At 56.4% G+C, this 16,143-nt stretch overlaps 9 protein-coding genes across 9 annotated transcripts; 2 read left to right on the forward strand and 7 right to left on the reverse strand.

The window, feature by feature from the left end:
• Window positions 1-1,281: 1,281 nt before the first annotated feature.
• On the reverse strand, window positions 1,282-2,650 carry BGZ61DRAFT_470297 (uncharacterized protein; the record flags this gene model as incomplete). The annotated part of the gene is made up of 4 exons (XM_046248061.1): window positions 1,282-1,857; window positions 2,087-2,095; window positions 2,218-2,529; window positions 2,567-2,650. 4 exons carry the CDS (start codon window positions 2,648-2,650, stop codon window positions 1,282-1,284), a joined length of 981 nt encoding a protein of 326 aa, XP_046111566.1.
• Window positions 2,651-3,027: 377 nt separating this feature from the next.
• On the reverse strand, window positions 3,028-3,505 carry BGZ61DRAFT_437017 (uncharacterized protein). Its single transcript, XM_046244058.1, has one exon. It carries the CDS (start codon window positions 3,461-3,463, stop codon window positions 3,275-3,277), a length of 189 nt encoding a protein of 62 aa, XP_046111567.1. The 5' UTR covers window positions 3,464-3,505; the 3' UTR covers window positions 3,028-3,274.
• Window positions 3,506-4,326: 821 nt separating this feature from the next.
• On the reverse strand, window positions 4,327-5,545 carry BGZ61DRAFT_338171 (mitochondrial carrier domain-containing protein; the record flags this gene model as incomplete). The annotated part of the gene is made up of 3 exons (XM_046239104.1): window positions 4,327-4,395; window positions 4,469-5,257; window positions 5,351-5,545. 3 exons carry the CDS (start codon window positions 5,543-5,545, stop codon window positions 4,327-4,329), a joined length of 1,053 nt encoding a protein of 350 aa, XP_046111568.1.
• Window positions 5,546-6,519: 974 nt separating this feature from the next.
• On the forward strand, window positions 6,520-7,136 carry BGZ61DRAFT_470299 (uncharacterized protein; the record flags this gene model as incomplete). Its single annotated transcript, XM_046248062.1, has 2 exons — window positions 6,520-6,597; window positions 6,708-7,136. The coding sequence occupies 2 exons, from the start codon at window positions 6,520-6,522 to the stop codon at window positions 7,134-7,136; spliced, it is 507 nt and encodes a 168-aa protein (XP_046111569.1).
• Window positions 7,137-7,591: 455 nt separating this feature from the next.
• BGZ61DRAFT_338953 (uncharacterized protein) lies at window positions 7,592-8,309 on the reverse strand (the record flags this gene model as incomplete). Its single annotated transcript, XM_046239180.1, has 2 exons — window positions 7,592-8,101; window positions 8,256-8,309. 2 exons carry the CDS (start codon window positions 8,307-8,309, stop codon window positions 7,592-7,594), a joined length of 564 nt encoding a protein of 187 aa, XP_046111570.1.
• A 1,857-nt stretch (window positions 8,310-10,166) lies between these two features.
• On the reverse strand, window positions 10,167-11,454 carry BGZ61DRAFT_338786 (uncharacterized protein; the record flags this gene model as incomplete). Its single annotated transcript, XM_046239160.1, has 3 exons — window positions 10,167-10,791; window positions 10,856-11,156; window positions 11,247-11,454. 3 exons carry the CDS (start codon window positions 11,452-11,454, stop codon window positions 10,167-10,169), a joined length of 1,134 nt encoding a protein of 377 aa, XP_046111571.1.
• Window positions 11,455-12,239: 785 nt separating this feature from the next.
• BGZ61DRAFT_437023 (uncharacterized protein) lies at window positions 12,240-12,662 on the reverse strand. The gene has a single exon (XM_046244059.1). The coding sequence runs from the start codon at window positions 12,632-12,634 to the stop codon at window positions 12,377-12,379; it is 258 nt and encodes an 85-aa protein (XP_046111572.1). The 5' UTR covers window positions 12,635-12,662; the 3' UTR covers window positions 12,240-12,376.
• Window positions 12,663-13,756: 1,094 nt separating this feature from the next.
• BGZ61DRAFT_3002 (uncharacterized protein) lies at window positions 13,757-14,496 on the forward strand. Its single transcript, XM_046238677.1, has one exon. It carries the CDS (start codon window positions 13,914-13,916, stop codon window positions 14,379-14,381), a length of 468 nt encoding a protein of 155 aa, XP_046111573.1. The 5' UTR covers window positions 13,757-13,913; the 3' UTR covers window positions 14,382-14,496.
• Window position 14,497: 1 nt separating this feature from the next.
• BGZ61DRAFT_3001 (uncharacterized protein) lies at window positions 14,498-15,287 on the reverse strand. The gene has a single exon (XM_046238676.1). It carries the CDS (start codon window positions 15,115-15,117, stop codon window positions 14,632-14,634), a length of 486 nt encoding a protein of 161 aa, XP_046111574.1. The 5' UTR covers window positions 15,118-15,287; the 3' UTR covers window positions 14,498-14,631.
• Between the last annotated feature and the right edge of the window lie 856 nt (window positions 15,288-16,143).

The following is a 16,143-nucleotide window of genomic DNA, read 5'->3' on the forward strand; positions in this document are numbered from 1 at the left end:
GGAGCCAGGTGGAGCGGAGTGTGGTGTGGTGGGGGGGATGCCCTGGGGGCCGAACGGATGGGTAAAGGAAGGTCGTCGAGCGGTGGTTCCATCCGGGCCCAGGCGGGCGAGGGGCCTATTGGCTGGCCGCGGCTATGACGACGAGGGTTGGGACCTCTGGAGGAGTTGAGAGCCATGGCCACGAGGTACTGGCAGCCAGAGAGGCCGGGGTATCAGCATGGATGGGGGCATGGGTTGGGGCATGGATGGGGAGCCATGGGGTACGGCTGGACGAACGAAAAGCCCGGCAGCATCGCAGCGGCAGCAAGCAGCAGCAGGAACCGCAGCAGCTAACAGCGCGCGGATGCAGTAGACTCGGGGTTCAAGTGGTAAGCGAACTAGTCGAGGCCCTGGGCTAAAAGAGGAGAGCGAGAATTAACTTGCGGTAGTCCTTGTGGTCATTGTGGTCCTTACAGTAGGCGCCTCTCGGGTTGTTGGACGCCATGCCCGTAGGTACCTAGGTAGCTTGGCCTTTTCCGACCTTCTTCGGCACACGAGGTGGCTTGTAGAGAGAGGATCGGGTAAATTGGACGTTGGCTCGAACCGATCTAGTCGTCTGGGCTTCTCTCACATGATTGATACATTGATGACTGACCCAACATCTCGACTCATCCTTTACTACTTCGCAACAGGCCCGCCCTCGAGACTCCCTCGTGCGCCCCTCGCTAATCCGCGTGCCGCGCGCGTGCTCCGCCGATTCAGATTCGGCACCAGGAAGATGGACTCCAGCCGGCGACATTTGTGTGCCCCCCCCCCCCGAGTAAGGCGAGCTGGCTGCACGAGTCAACTGTAAGGCGACGCGCTAAACCGCGGCGCCACGACTTGGCAACCAGGACCGTGAGGAATCTGTTTTTTTTTCTCTCTTTCCCGTCTGCTAGATGCCGAGAGGCGTTGGGGGGAATTGGGATTGGGACGGGACTTTAACCGGTGGCCAGCGAGAGATGTCACCCTCAACACACTCGGGGGACGACTAGGGAAAACCCCGTTGATGCGGCGCGGTAAGTCATGGATGCCAAGGTCGGCTACATTCTCACCATTCAGAAATCGGCGGGGATGCAACCTACTAGCAACCTGGCAGCTGGGCTGGTAGATCTTCACCCACAGATATTCTTGGTTTGTGTGGGTAAATATAGGTAGCTCAGCGTAGTCTGGCTGGAACGATCCCGAGACACCACCATGGATGTGAATATCTGGTTACCTTGGTGCCTACATACCTACCTAATACCAGCCATAGAACCGCACCTACCAGACTGATGGGTCAGTAAACCCGCAGCCTGGGTTAGGTCGATCGTAGATGCGGCTAGGCTCAACAGCCACAGGGCCAGACGAGGAGAAACCCAAACGCAGCCGGAGATGCTCCAGAAAGTCCGATAGTTCAGGGCAGGACCAGCCTCGGGCCGGAGGTACATATCCACGTCGATGTTGTTGGGCTCTCGTGAGGAGGTACAGCAAGTCCAGGACAAGAGGCGTACGAGGCGATCGTTGCTTGGTGGGAATTATCGGCGCCTCCCTCGTCGTCGTGTTCCTCCACCACCACGATCTTTCCATCCTCCTTCGCACATGACTGCTTGTCTTGTCGCTTCGGGTCTGCCATGCCGTTGGGCAAGTCTGGCTGGCTGATCTCGCCACCATCGGTTGCACCAGGAGGGAATGCGGCCAACTCCTGCAGGCAACGTGCTCCCCAGGTCCCTTCGAGGGCGCGGCGCGGCAAGGCACACCATCTGTGGAAAGACGCCCCGTGTCACCCTGGTCCTTGCATCCCCCAGCTGGATTGAACCGATTCTGACAGTCGCGGGGCTTTGAGCGGCGTGCGTCTGTCTAGGACTTTGGTTAGAGTATGGAGTATGGATAGGCAGTGACTGATGAACTTGGCCCTTATCCTCAGTCGGGCAACCGCCGCTCTTCCTGCAGCGTCGTTGGCTTTAAGCGGGCAGCGAGCGACCTGCTTAATTGATGCTCCCTGTCCATGTCTTGCACCAGGGTTGTCTCTCCACTAAGCTGCTGTACATAAGGCAGGCATTCATTCGTCCCGTTTACGCATACCTACCTGCAGTACCTAATTATCATGAATTGATTCATCATCATACGCAAGAACAGCGTCTAAAAAGGCCACGACAGCACGACACCACCAACGCAGGTCGAGATGCTAGACGATAGACCCTGTTCGATCCCTGGTACCTTCTCACCAGCCATGTTCAATGATGCGAGAACTTGACAAAGTGTGGGGTTGCCTCGCGCCGCCTGCCCCGTAACCTGCTGTAACCTGCTCCCATCACCAATCACCCGGCCCCAAGCTCCCAACCACGACGCTGGTATCCTATCACACGCATCCCCCCGCGTCCCAGTCGGTCCGTTGTCGAGTGCTCGACATCCAGATAGGTGGCACTCGTTCTCACGGCCTCGAGCATGACCAGACGTGCATGCTGGCCGGCGCGCTCTGGCTGATTCTCCGCCTGTCCGCCTGTCCGACTGCCCGCCTGGGCCTCTGGACTGTCGTGCCGTGTGTCGTGTGCTCAGTGTACCTTACGGAGTAGTGGCTGGCGCTCTTACTTGCCATGCTCCGCCAGCGTTGGGTCCGAATGACCTGTTGTTGAGTGCCGCAACCCGACATGGCGCGCCCTTTTTTTACGATTCGGCATTGCTAACTACACCGACCCGAGCCAAGCTAAACGCTTCCCCCAACGGTCCCCGCTCTCGGAGTTGATGGACGCGAATATGAAGATGGCTATCGCGTGTGGCGTCGTTCGGGCGGCGCTTCTGCAGCGGCGGCGGTTTCCAGCGCCTGGGCTGGCGCACTTGCGCTATAATTCTGCATCATTACCCCTTGATTCCTCAGCGTACTTTCAGCTGGCTGGTGGCTGGAGGCTAGTGACTGGTGACTGGTGGCTGGTGACTGGTGGCTGGTGGATGGCCGATGGTCGATTGCATTTGTTCTGGAACAACGCCATCTGCGTTAGCGCGGTTCGCACTCTCACCCACCCTCGCGCACCCGCTTCAAACGCACGCAAGCGTAACCGGCTTCCCCGCCTCCATGTGCCATGACGAAAAATGTTCCCTTTTGGGTGACCGATTGATTGCACTGGAGGACACACCAGCCGCACCAGACGTGCCAGACGTGCCGTAGGCTCCAGTCATTGTTCCGAGACGAGACACCAGTCCTGCCGTCGCAAGCGCCTCAGCCAACTTAAACCACTCAACCAACCGGCCAATCAATATCCTCCCGATGCCCTCCCGTTTACCTCCCAAGCCGCGATGATCCCGGAAATAGGATTTGCGCTGTTTGACGCCCCTGACGCCTCATAAACGGCTGAGTAGCAGTCGAGATGGTCCTGCAGGATGCCATCTCACGGATGTTGAGATGGCCCCGCTCCGCGAAAGACCCATCTACAGACTCCATTGCGTACCCACTCGCGTTGTCTTCCATCTCCGGAGAGCTGACTCGCTTGTGGTTTTTATTGATCTCGATATCATCTGAACAAGAACTGACTCCTCATCTGAACATGACAGAATCACTGCCCGTGCTTAGAAAATGGTGAAACGTGTTCCAGCTGCATGGCTGATTCGTGATGGGGCCGCCGTTGCTGCAAACATGGATATCCCCTTGTGGACTCTTCCGAAGCTGCCGCCCGAACACCGACAAGTGATTACACGCCCACTCTTTTGCTTGCCGTCTTTGTCAGCTGTATCCCACGAATTTGGGACGAGAAACAATGGGTCATGATAGGCATGCTAATTATAACGCTGATTTTGATAGGAAATGTGATTAAATATCCGTAGGATCCGAAGTTCGGGCAACCGATCCACAAATAACTTATTAAACAGGAGCTCTTTGGATGATCTTCACATGATAACGTTGACTCTCTCTTCTAATCTTCAACCCCGCTTATATAAACGAATGAGTGACTAAAGAAGCGGAACAGGGTACAATACTGCCAGACGTATATGCACTAAGATAGATAAGAGTATCTTTTTTGCCTTGAGTGTGTGGGTGTGTGGGTGTGTGGGTGTTTGCGTTTATACAAATGTTATCACATCAAACCCTTGCGATTAACGATATCCTAAGACAATATACATATCAGATGTGTCCAGGTATGACTATTCACACTACAATTTAAAACAGTCCCCGAAGGAAGATGAACTACCGACCCTTATTCATCTGCAAGACCGACTCTTACTATACCAGCAACTCTACTGTGAGCGACAGGAGTCGTATAAGACATTGGTTAAAAACTCAGATGCTCTCCCTGGCAACAAGACCCCCATGATCCTAACCTCAAAAGCTCTGCCTCACTTCTTCTCCGCCGGGGGTGGAGCACCACCCGTCGTGGGGAAGCCCATGAAGATCTTGAAGTAGTCCTATCCGATTACGTTAGCATCGCTCGAAACTGCTTGAGATTGCCACGAGTGCAGGGCTTGGTGAGTGACTTACATAGATCATCCACTGAAGGCCAGTCAGGGTACCAATCATGACGATTCGCACAGGAAGTCCGTTCCAAAGACCCGAGAAGCCAATGTCCTTGTATACTCGGCCTATAGCACTTCCAAAAGCCTCGCCCGGAGCACGGGTTGCGTTGAGCTTGCTGACCATGACATCGGCCGGGTGAGACACAATGGCACACAGAATACCCGCCAGGTATCCACCGGTAAAGGAGACACCGGTCTGGGCGGCCTTGCCGTAATCATCCTTCTGGCCAGGCAGGCGGTCATATATCATCTCGACAATGGTTTCGAACGAAGCAAACTTCATCATCGTGTACGGGATCTGGCGGCCCCAAAGCGGGTACAGGCCCTTGTACAGGCCGGCAACGCCCTCCTTACCAACGACGGTGCTCAGGCCGTGAAGAGTGCCGCGATACGGGTTCGGGATGCTGCCCTGCATACGAACCTTGATCGCCTCGAACGGGCAAAGGGCGAGGTCAGCCAAGACTTCGGCGGAAGCTGAGGCCGCCAAGTACAGACCGGTTTTGTACTTGTAAGCGGCCTCGGGACCTGCCATATCCGAGTATGTCTTCTTGAAGTATTCATACCAGCCGTACTTGAAGGCGCCCTGGGCGCTGTAGCCGAGCAACGTGGGACCCCAACCGGTGAAGATGCCGCGGACGCCCTCGGCACGGTATATAGTGCCCCAGCCCTGGATGTTGCTCTTGTACAGCTTCGGTTCGACCTGGCGGCGGGTCTTGACGAGATCGAGCGGTGTTACAGCTGCGTGGGTAAGGCCCTGAATGTGCAAAGGATCAGTTCAATGCTTCGTCGAAGACTCTCAGGTATGACAAGATAGTCGTCAAGTCTGGAGTGGATATAAGAGACTCACACAGGCCAGCAGTCCACCAACCGTGCAAGCGGCATAGTATTGGGCGGAGAAGAGCTCAATCTTTCCAGGCTTGGCTTGGGCCTTGGCATTGTCGACGATGGAGTAGGCGCTGTACAGCTCCGTGCGGGCCTGGTAGGGAGTGCGGCCATTGACCGAGGCCTTGAAAACCTCCTGGGAGGGATGCAATGGCGACATGATGGGAGGAGCAATTGCGAACGGGGAGCTCGGGTAGTGGTGATCTAGGTTAAGGAAGCGTGTAAGTCAATGTCTGGAGAGGAAGATGCCGTAGGTTGATGCTGAGGAATAGGAGAGATTGGATACGGAACTCGAGTGCCTTATCGTGATGCAGCTTGAGGTTTATTCTGATGGATGAGAGAGGTGATGCGGCTCTTGTGACGTACCTCTGGTTATGACGTCGACGAATGGACGCAGTCGGGGAGCACGTTGGCAGGAAGTAGAGGGAGAGTACCCTTCTTGTGGTGACAATAGGAAGTGCCAAAAGCTGAGACGAATAGCTACCGACCCAGCTCAGGAATAAAAGAGCTCAGGAAACGAGATTGTCAAACAGAGGTCGTGCGGAGTGTTGACAATGCTCCCGGACATAAGATTCCGATTCCCGTGCCCCGACCCCCCGGAAGGATGCCACGCTCGCTAGCCACGGCGATTGGGCTGGCTGGCGGTACAGACAAGGACATGATACTTCCGGGTACTTTGCCTGCCACACGAGCGAAACGGACGGGTGCTGATAGGCCACGAGTACGATTGACCATCGCGTCTACGGTATTTTGTCCTTCTGCGCTCCACCGTGTAAGTGGAAGCTGCGCATAGTGGATCGATGCCCGTCAACGATTGACGCTGGGGGGTTTTGCGACAGAGAGCCGCCGGGCGCTAAACGTAGCGGACCGGGCGTCTTTCAAGGTCCCGGTCCCGCCCAGCGCTGCGGCTGCGGCTGCCCCACCATTCACTCAGAGTCACCGAACTTGCTATTGCTACTGCACGTAAATCCCTGACGTGCATTTGCTCGAACCACCACCGTCACCACGCCCATTCACAACCTCGCGATCCCCTCACTCGACGCCTCCAGGAAAGGCTCCTACCACATCTACGGAAGCTCGCGGCTTCTGATTCCCATTGATTACATACGCCGTCGCACAGCGCTCACCGTCACCATGGCTGCTGCTACCGCCACCGCTTCTGGCTCCGCGTCGCAGCCCCTCGTCACCAGCTGGTCGTCTCGATATCGCGGGGTAAGTCTTGATGCGCAACCTCCGTTGCTAGAGCATACTCTGCCCTCTATATCCCCTGCTTCTTGGCTTTTGCTCTGTACCGAATAGCGAGCTAACACCTCCCCTCCTAGGCCACCATCCAAGACCTCGACCCTCCCGCCGCCCTCTCCCTCAACCCCTCCGACTCCATCTCCCTCGCCCTCCTCTCTGCGTTCGAGCGCGACTACACTCACCTGACTATCGTCGACTCTAATACCCGCGCCCTGCTGGGATACCTCTCTATCCCGCATCTGCAGTCGCTGCTCGACAGCGGCAAGGTCAAGCCCGAGGACCAGCTCACCGCCGCCATGACACGCTTCCAGCGCCGCGGCCGCACCTACCGTGTCATTACAATGGAGACGCCCCTCGAGGATCTTGAGGACTTCTTCCGCGGCGGCCAACCCGATGGTGCCCCCTGGAAGCAGGAGTTTGCCGTCATCACCGACGAGAAGAGGAGGTTTGTCCTTGGCGTGGCCACCGTCCAGGACTTGGAGGAGTTTGCCAAGCGGAGGCCGGCTTGAGCTAGGTGAAGAGTGTTGGAAGGTAAGGAGAAAGCTTATAGAATATCCTTCTGGGAAATAACAAATGCAAATAAATTGCGTCAAAAGAAATAGCACGTCAAGCAAAGCATCATGGGCGTTGAATGGGCTAGACTGAATGCCAGTCAGTGTATGGAACGCAGGAGACATATGGGTCAATCCCACTTCGACCATGTGACAAGGACGATGGACAAACAACAGCCTTAGTAGCTAGGTGAAATACAACAGCAGAGCTTCAAAAGCCCATGCACACTACAACTTCTCATGCCAGATTCAATATTTCTTATGGTCAATTACAGGCTTGACCGATAGCAATTCTTATCAAGGTTCATCATTCTAGGGCAAACCCACATCCCCCTCTATCAAAAGGTATTCTAGTGCTATGAGTTCAAACTTGACCTGTCCTTGCATCCCGTCCAGCTCTAGCAAATGAGTTTCTAAGGGACGTAGTCGTACACAAGGCGGATTGCGACCCGCTGATCGCCCTTGGTCACAACAACGTGGCGACAGTACCGTCTCTCGCCATCGATGGTCTGGAAGCCCCAAATCTGGGTGGCAATCCAGCCGTTGTCCTGACTCTCGACGTAGCTCTTGAAGAAGTTCTTGCCCTCGCCCTCAATGAGCCAGTCCTTCTTGAGAAACTCGTCGTCGATCTCGTCGAGGCTGACCCAGGAGGAGCGGCCCTTGACGGAGCCGAACAGCCAGTCCGAGTTGTCGCGGAATGTCTCGTCGACGCAGCGGTTCTCGTGGGTGCTGCTGAGACCCGAGGCGGACTGGACGATGTCGACGTGGGTGACGATTTCGGTGGATGTGTTGGGGGGCTTGGGGGGCGCCTTGTACTGGTTCACGGCGAGGGAGATGGAGGCGATGCCGATGGCCTTGCGCGTCACCCAGCCGATGCCCTGGAGGGAGAGGACGGGTTCCGAGCTGTCGGAGAGGGTTTTGTTCTGGTATCATGTTAGTGTCGGTGAACAGTATTGGGGAGGGCTGCGGGCGTATCAAGAGTGGAAGGAGGGGCAGATATGTTGAGGGGTTACGGTTGGGCCGGGTGAGTGACGATTATGAGAGGACGTAAAACGTGAAATACGCAGAATTACTTACCATAACCCAGTTTCCACTGAGGTCATTCAGCGTCTTTTCCGCAGGGGCCGCCATTTTGTGGTGTTGTAGGAGGATGTTTTGTGAGGGATGTTTGGTGTGAGGTCAGGTAGAGTGAAGTCAGGCAAGGTGAGGCGAGGTGAGGTGACGTGCGTTGACGTGTGGATAGTATGCGCCTCACTGAAATGTCAAAGCTGCAGGAACGAATCACACAGTTTCTCGCTCTCAAGCTCAACGGACTGAAAAAAGGACACAGAACAACAGGCAGGAATGGGAAATGTGTAATCCACACGAACTGCACGAGCTAGATATATGAACATCCATCTTCATCTTTCACCCCGGTGTCTCCCACCCAACCTTGACAATCACAAGCAAAAAGGCGGCAGCCAAGCCAAGGCGAGACCCCAGAGCTCCGAGGTCGAACAGCAGTGCCATCGTCACATTCACAGGCCAGCAGGGATTGGGAGCGATCCCCACTACGTACTTACTACGTGCCATTGCGGGGTGAGGGCGGCCCCTGGAGATGGGATTTGCTCTGCTACGACGTGTTCTGGTCTGCATCTTTTTTTGGCTGGCCGAGACAGTTCTGCGGAGGACGCGTGCGAATGCGGAAATCGAGGCCGGCTGGCGCGGGGCTGACGCTGCCAAGAAAGCGGAGGTTTTGGCACCGGCGACGGCGACGCGGGATGGATTCATCGGACATCACATGGTTGGTCCGTATTACAGAGAAAACCAAGAAATTGGAAAATGGCAGTTGCCGGATTAGGTAGGTGGACGGCTCGAAAGAGAAGCGAGCTCATCTTCCTCGGGACCTGCTGACCAGGACTGTCTATACTTGGACGGAGGGACGGCGTAGATGAGCCTTAGCATGTGCGAGACTGGCCCCATGCAAGTCATGCCGATATGCAAACTATCTTCAGGGACAGAGTTGAATACATTGGCCTGCTAATTCCCCCATCACCTCTAAGAAAATGTGCTCGCAACTCTACGCCATATCATCAACACGTCAAGATACCTATGTAGACCTAAACCCTGACGCCATGCCTGACGCTATGGTCACTCCTCACATTCGCATGCCCACCACGAATCATTCAGACGTAACCAACCGATATTGACCATGCACTGCCACCACCCGCTCCCGGACGAGCTGCCCCTTGCAGCAGAGACTTCCACGCGAGACACCAGCAGTGATATACACATATGTGAACATCCGTGGCACTCTCTACAGCTTGACGCGACATGGAGGAAGACATTCCACGAAACTCCATCCTGGGGCCCCGCGATGTGCAATCCCGGCTTCTGACCTCGATCCATGTCGGCCGCTTCCACATGATCGCCTGCTCAGGTAACCACCTCGGCTGAATCGCTAATCTACTGATGACCCTCCGCACCATCGCCCCGTCCCCCTGGTCCATAGTCCACCGTTACCATCTGATCCGGGGAACATCTCCTTTAAAGCCTTCCATGACCATGCCCAAGGCGGGTCTGGCCCGCATCTTCGGGCCGTACGCACAAACAAGCTAAGCTGTACCTTATTGATATTATTAGTGTAGGTGTAGTTGTAAATCTCCCTCAAAATCTTTCAGCCGCCCCAACCAAACCCCCTTCATCCGTCACCGGAATCGCTCATGATCTAGTCATACACTGTATTGCGTCCCCGGCCCAGTCTCTTCCCCATGCTCTCTTCCCCAGACACGGCCACTCGGCCATGTCACTTCCGCAGCGTGGCCAGTCACGGCCCGTATCATGTGTCGGAGGCCGTCTCTCGTGCCATGGTCGTGCATCGTCCCTGGTATCGTCTCCTCCTACTTCAGACCGACTCTCCGCTCGGCCGAGTCCATGCACAAAAGAAAACAACTCCTGTATCCGTGCATGCGTGATATCTCTCCCTGAACCTACTCATGCTCAGGTAGCTCAAGGCCACCAGTTCATCTTCTTGTAACTCTCAATCACCTCCTCCACCATCTCCTTGGTCAGGGCGGGTTTCGTGTACTCAAACCCCAGCAGCTTCTCTAGCCGGCTTCCGTCCATGCTGAGATCTGTGTCCTTGAGAAGTTCCTTCTCCATAAACGGCGTCAAGGGACCGGGTCGCGTGATACCGGCTTCGGCAAGAAGGTCCGCCCACGGGCCCAGCAGCTCGTCGTTGACATCGTCCACAACGCTATCCAGATTCAAGCGGGCAAAGGTGCTGATGAGCTGGCCTTGGAATCCCGTCTCGATTTTGAAAAGTTCGCCGATTATGACGGCGACAGTACCTTGGCTGGTCATGCCCTTGTCCACCACGTTGAAGATGGGGTTCTTGCCCATGCTGCCCTCGTCCCATCCAGCCTTGCCAGCGTCGTACCAGGCGGCAGTACCCCACAGAGCGCGTGTAACGTCGTCGATATGCGCCGTGTTAGTTCGAAGATCCTTGGTCCATAGCCACTTCATCTCTGCCTCTAGGTGCTGATAGGTGCGCGCCATGGTCAAAGCTGTCGCAACCCACTGAGAAGCGTACGGGCCGTAGACGTGCGGCAGTCGCACAATGACGAGGTTCAGCCTGGGGAGTATCTCGTCAGCACAGACTACAACCAACATGACGAATCCAGTCTTCTTTGACTTACCCTTCAATCTTGGCCAGTTCTTCCTCAGCCTGCAGCTTGAAGACTGCGATCCTGCTCCATGGCTTCAACTTGTCCCCTTCCTTGCTCGGTGAGGAATCCGACTTGTACACCATGCCCGTGCTGAGTTCGACAAAGGCCTTGACCTTTCGTTTCGCGGCCTCATTGCCCACGGCAATGGACAGGTTCAAGGATCGCAGCTTGTAGACTTCATCTTCCTGCGAGTATCTCGTCTCACCGCCACAGTTGAAAACATAGTCCCACTCCTTTCCGTCGGCGCGATCGAATATTCTTGCTAAAGCTTCTGAGGCGGGGACAGTCGCGTTAGCCGCTGGAGCCTAAACAAACAAGACAAGCTAAAAAGGGGGGGAGGGGGGAGGGGGGAGGGACTCACCAGGTCTGCTGGCATCGGCCTGCATAAATTTGTCCTGAGAACAGGCCTCGGTGAACTCGGGGGCCAGCCAAGCGAGTTGTGGCAGCACTTTATCGACGAGTCGCACCTCAGAGGCGAGATTGTTCTGGTGGATGTGGAGGGCGAGGAAGCGGCCAATATAGCCCAACCCTCCGATGATTAACACCGAAGGTTTCTCGTTCTCGGCCATGGTTATTGCGCTTCCGAAAACCGAGATGTGGTGGTGGAAGAAAGCGCAGGCGACGCGGGGTTAAAGGTGAGGTCGTCGGGAGAGGGTCGCCGGGAGAGATTGCGGCGGCGGTGGTGCGGAGCGGCGAACAAGCGGCACGGGACGGGACGGGACGGAGACGCAGGATCGAGACGAGGTTCAATCGAGGTTCAATCGAGGTTCGTGTGAGCTGAGAACCGCAAAGGACGGAGCACCTGCTGTCGAGGAGATGCGTTTAGGAACCGGAGTGTCGGTGTAAATCGCCGAGAGCGAGCCTGACACAAAGACGAAGGCGGCTAAGTGGTGGGAAGCGTGGGAAGCGTGGGATGCGTTGCACTTCTCGGCGGTGGGGAATGGTGGGACAGGCTCGATCAAATTAGGCTCTGGGTGGTATCAAAGGAAGAAGCAAAGGCAATCTGAGGTAGAGGCACGAGCGGCGCAAGTCAGTAAGGTGAGGTGGGAGGGAAGCAGCCCTGGGCCGGAGTGCACAAAGGAGTTTTGTGCGTGTGAGAGTGTGCGAGTGGGCGCGGTGTGCCTGACGTTGCGGCGGCTGCGGCGACGTTGTAGCGGCGGAGGTGTGGAACTGGGAACAAAGGGGCAGAAGGAGCTCCAGGAACGGGGGGAACGACGGGAGGGCGGAAGGCGGAAGGCGGAGGGCGGAGGAGGAGCAGTGCAGTAGGAGGAGAGGGGGACAGTAGGTAATTAATTAACACGGCGCCAACGCACGACGGGGTCATCAGCCGCCTACCGAGACGAGGATGGTCTGGGTTTGCGGAAGGGTAAGTATGGGTATGAATGAGTATGAATGGGTAGTACGCAGTAGGTATGGGGCCCGGATGGATATGGGATATGGGGATTGGGAATTGGGATGGGGATTTTAGGAGCACCACTGCGTACTGCGTACCTAGGTAGTATATTCCTCTGCCGTCAAGGGCCAAGGGGGCACTGTGACGGAGTGGGTTGATGGTGGATATGGGCCAGAAACAGAATCGGGATGGGATGTGCGTAGGAAATACAACGGTAGCCAGCAAAAAAGGAGTGAGGGGTGTGTTAGAGGCGATGTAGGGATATGGCGGGCAATGTTGAAAAGAGGCCAGGCCTGGCAGCACAGGACACGGAGCGTACTTACTGCGTAGTGCTGCAGCAGGGCAGGGTATCCCATCGATGATATATGTCCGCAGATCGATGCCTTTTTTTTTTCCTCCTCCCGACGCCGGCAGACGACAAAAACACGACTCCCAAGATTCTGGGAGACTCCAGGGCGTGGATGTCGGGAGTGGATGGGAGTGGATGGGAGTGGATGAGAAGTGGATGACGGTCGACAGTGGACACTCCCAAGTAGGTACAGTGCGACACAGAGGCGAGTTTGTAGTACGTAGTAGAGTGGATGTGGAGGGGTTCGTTCTTCTTTAATATCATGCGCCGTCAAGACCCAAGAAGACCCGGGAAGGCCCAGGAAGACCCAAGGGGCGCCCGCTTTCTCTCTCCACTCCACGGCCGTAGCCAGGTAGCCTGTCCGCCAGGACCACTTCAAGTCAACCACTGTTCCATCCCTGGCCTGAGCTCCGGGCTCCTTTTTGGCCCCCTTGGGTCCGGGTTGAATTGGACAAGGCGGGAAGAGAGAGAGAGAGAGAAGAAATATGATGCCCTGGCTTGGAGTGGAGATTTGTGGCTATCAGGTGCGTCTGGAGTGTTACAGTCGACGTCAATCTTACTAGATGCCGTTGTGCTTCCGGGCTCTTTTTTCTAATTACTGCATTGCGCCGCGCTGCACCGCACCACACTGCTCCTGACTGCATAGCATGGCATGCATAACATGGCATACGGAACATGGCTCGCACACATAGCTTGGTATGATGGGCAGGGGTCAAGTCCAGCCCGCCAGCCAGCCAGACCAACGCCGAGTCATTTACTCATTCATTCCACAAACGAGCATGTCCCCTTGCAACCATCGTGAGCACCCTTGCCCACGCAAGAAGAAAAGAAAAAAGACTGCAAATGTGCCACGGCGAGCAGAGAGCCGACGCCAGCGGCGACGATGGCCAAGGCCACCACCAAGGAGCCGGTGGGCGGGCTGGCTGGCGGGCAGACTAGCTAGTCGGGCTGGAGCTGGGGGTGGGCTTGGAAATGGCCCGTTCATATCGTCTCGGCGGCGGGCTAGCAGCTAGCTACCGAGCTTGCGATGGGGCACCATGTTCGTCATTGTCATTGCGGACAAGGGGGATAGGCGACAGACAGGCGACAAGGCGACAGGGGACCAGGGAGGAGAGTCACTGCGCCGTCTGGCAGGGTCCGCCGCCATGTCTGATGTCTGGCACTTGGCCATCGCTCATGACTTGCTACGTAGAGTCTGGTTAGGATCGACAACCGAAGGACCAACGATCGAAACCTAGCATCAAGACATCCGGATATCGTGAGCCATACCGCTTGTTGGATGTTGGATGAGGAAGTCAAAGCACCCCCGGCCTGTCCAACTAGACAACAAGCCAACGGCCAACACTCAGAGGCCATGGTCAACCAGATGCCTCATCGTCAAGAGCTACTTTTCTTCGGCGCGGATTCCAGTCCTCCTCATGTTCCCTCTCGGCCTCGCTGGCCCCCTCATGTCTGAGCCCGTACCAAAATGGCTCTGCATCCTGCGCGTGCGACCCCAAAACCCAACCTCAACACCCACGCCGTCACGAACGAGGTATCCCGGCTGCCCACCCCTTACATCCATCCCCCTCCAATCGTCCCCCTCCCCCGCCATGTCACCCCAGTTGTCAAACCCTTGGTTGCCCTGGCTGACCGGCCGGACGAAACAATGGAGAGATACCTACCAAGCAGAGTGGCATCCTCTTGTCCTTTTCCGAGCCGTGAGGAGGTGCCCGTCTCGGGGTCCTGAATCGGAATCGGAAACGCCACGGTGACAATATCGAATGACTCTGTCTCGCTGCATGTCACTGAGCGGGACTAACAAGAATTTCATTACAAAGGATGCATAGTCCCAGTCCCGGCACAGAGTACTCCTACGTCAATGCTACCTACATACAGCAGTCCACCGGCCCAACAATGCAGCGACAGGGACATGGGCGTCATGCTGCCTCCTCCTCCACGGCGCTGGCTGCATGGACATGGACCGTCCTAGCAGCGAGGGCCAAAGCCCAGAGCCTCGTGCCCTTAGCGCTCGCAGCCGGCAGCATGCGCGTCGATCAGCGATCCCGTCCGGGCCGCCCAACTGGGACTCTGCTTAATTAAAAAGACCCGACGAGTTGACCAAGGTGGCCGCCGCTCCCTACCGTCTTGCCGAACCTCCCTCCCGTCGACTAACGTCTGTACTATCCCGATGTACGGAGTACGGCGTGCTACATCCGGCGGCCTTGATTTGTCTTGGAAAGAAACCGTCCCGGCTGTTCCCCCCTTCTTCCCACTTGCCGTTGTCCTCCTCCTCCTCGGTGGTTGACAGTGGAATTCAGGGGCCACGGCAGGCGGCGTCGGCAGGTTCAGGGACCCGCGGCGGGGCAATGGATGGATCTCTTCTAGAAGGCTTCCATCTGTCCAGCTCCCCAATGAGAGCACCGGGAAAGGCATGTAGTATTGGCAGGCCGGGCTATTGGATTTCGTGCGTACGCCGATGCACCTCCCTGGGTACGCAGTGCATGCCATGTAGTAATAACTTGCCTTACATATAAAGCCGCAGGTGTGCTAGAGGGACCCGTCTCCGCAATACTACCTCCGTACATTGCAAGTCAACGGACCCATGAGAGGAACCTTTTCCTTCAACACCCGCAAAGCCGTGCATGGTACGTAACAACCCGGTTAATCGACTTGTCATCTGAGACAAGTCCACCTGTAAACAATCACCTATTCCCTGCTGTGTCAGCCATATCAGCGTCAGTCCCACGCCAACGCCAACACGCCAGCGCCAACACCAACGCCATCGTAACCTCCAGCCTCAGCCAGGTGTCTAAGCCCGTCACAATAACAGGCTCGCCTGTCTCAAGCAGCCAGCCACGTACCGCCGACTGTACCTCGTACATGAGGCTTCTCCTAGGCCCACGGCAAATCCGTAGATGGGGGGGACGCACACTCCCACACGCTTCACTGGCGTCGATGAGATCCCATGCAAACCCGTACCGTTCCGCAGCCTAGCCTCGCGGGCAGGATCCGAAGACGGATCTGGGCCATCTCCAACCCCGGAGCTCAAGTCGCTAACCGCCTCGTGCGAGCTGCTAACATGCGAGCTGATAATATATCGCGCCGCCGCCGGTATGCATAGTGCGTGCTATAGACGATAGTATGTGGTCGGTTCGCTCGCGGCCACATGGCACTGGACCAGCTCGCAGACCCGTCAGACCGCCCTCACCGTGTCTCACATACATTATACATCTCCGGAACAGCCCAACTGGGTCGAAAACTACTCAGCCTAGGCGACGTCCTGGTCTGATAAGGTTCAGATAGCGTTGAACGACGTTGGCTGTCACATTTTCAGAGTCCCGTCGCAACCTCATCGGCGAGCTTGGCCTCAACTTCGCGCCGACAACGCCCACCTCTATCCACGTCGCCCGCCGTGGTCCGCCTTTGGCCACCACACGGCCGGTCCAGGCCCATGAAAGGCCGACGGATTGAGCTTCGCCCGGCGCTCTCTCCGGACTGTCTCACAAGTCTCACAGGAATAACCTCACATCAATT

Source organism: Ilyonectria robusta (genome assembly GCF_021365365.1).
Source record: "Ilyonectria robusta strain PMI_751 chromosome Unknown BGZ61scaffold_1, whole genome shotgun sequence".
NCBI lineage: Eukaryota > Fungi > Ascomycota > Sordariomycetes > Hypocreales > Nectriaceae > Ilyonectria > Ilyonectria robusta.

Bases quoted from the DNA above. Each gene is read 5' to 3' on its own strand.
- BGZ61DRAFT_437017 (XM_046244058.1), bottom strand. From the start codon at position 3,463: ATGGAAGACAACGCGAGTGGGTACGCAATGGAGTCTGTAGATGGGTCT.
- BGZ61DRAFT_437023 (XM_046244059.1), bottom strand. From the start codon at position 12,634: ATGGGATACCCTGCCCTGCTGCAGCACTACGCAGTAAGTACGCTCCGT.
- BGZ61DRAFT_3002 (XM_046238677.1), top strand. From the start codon at position 13,914: ATGAGGAAGTCAAAGCACCCCCGGCCTGTCCAACTAGACAACAAGCCA.
- BGZ61DRAFT_3001 (XM_046238676.1), bottom strand. From the start codon at position 15,117: ATGGCATGCACTGCGTACCCAGGGAGGTGCATCGGCGTACGCACGAAA.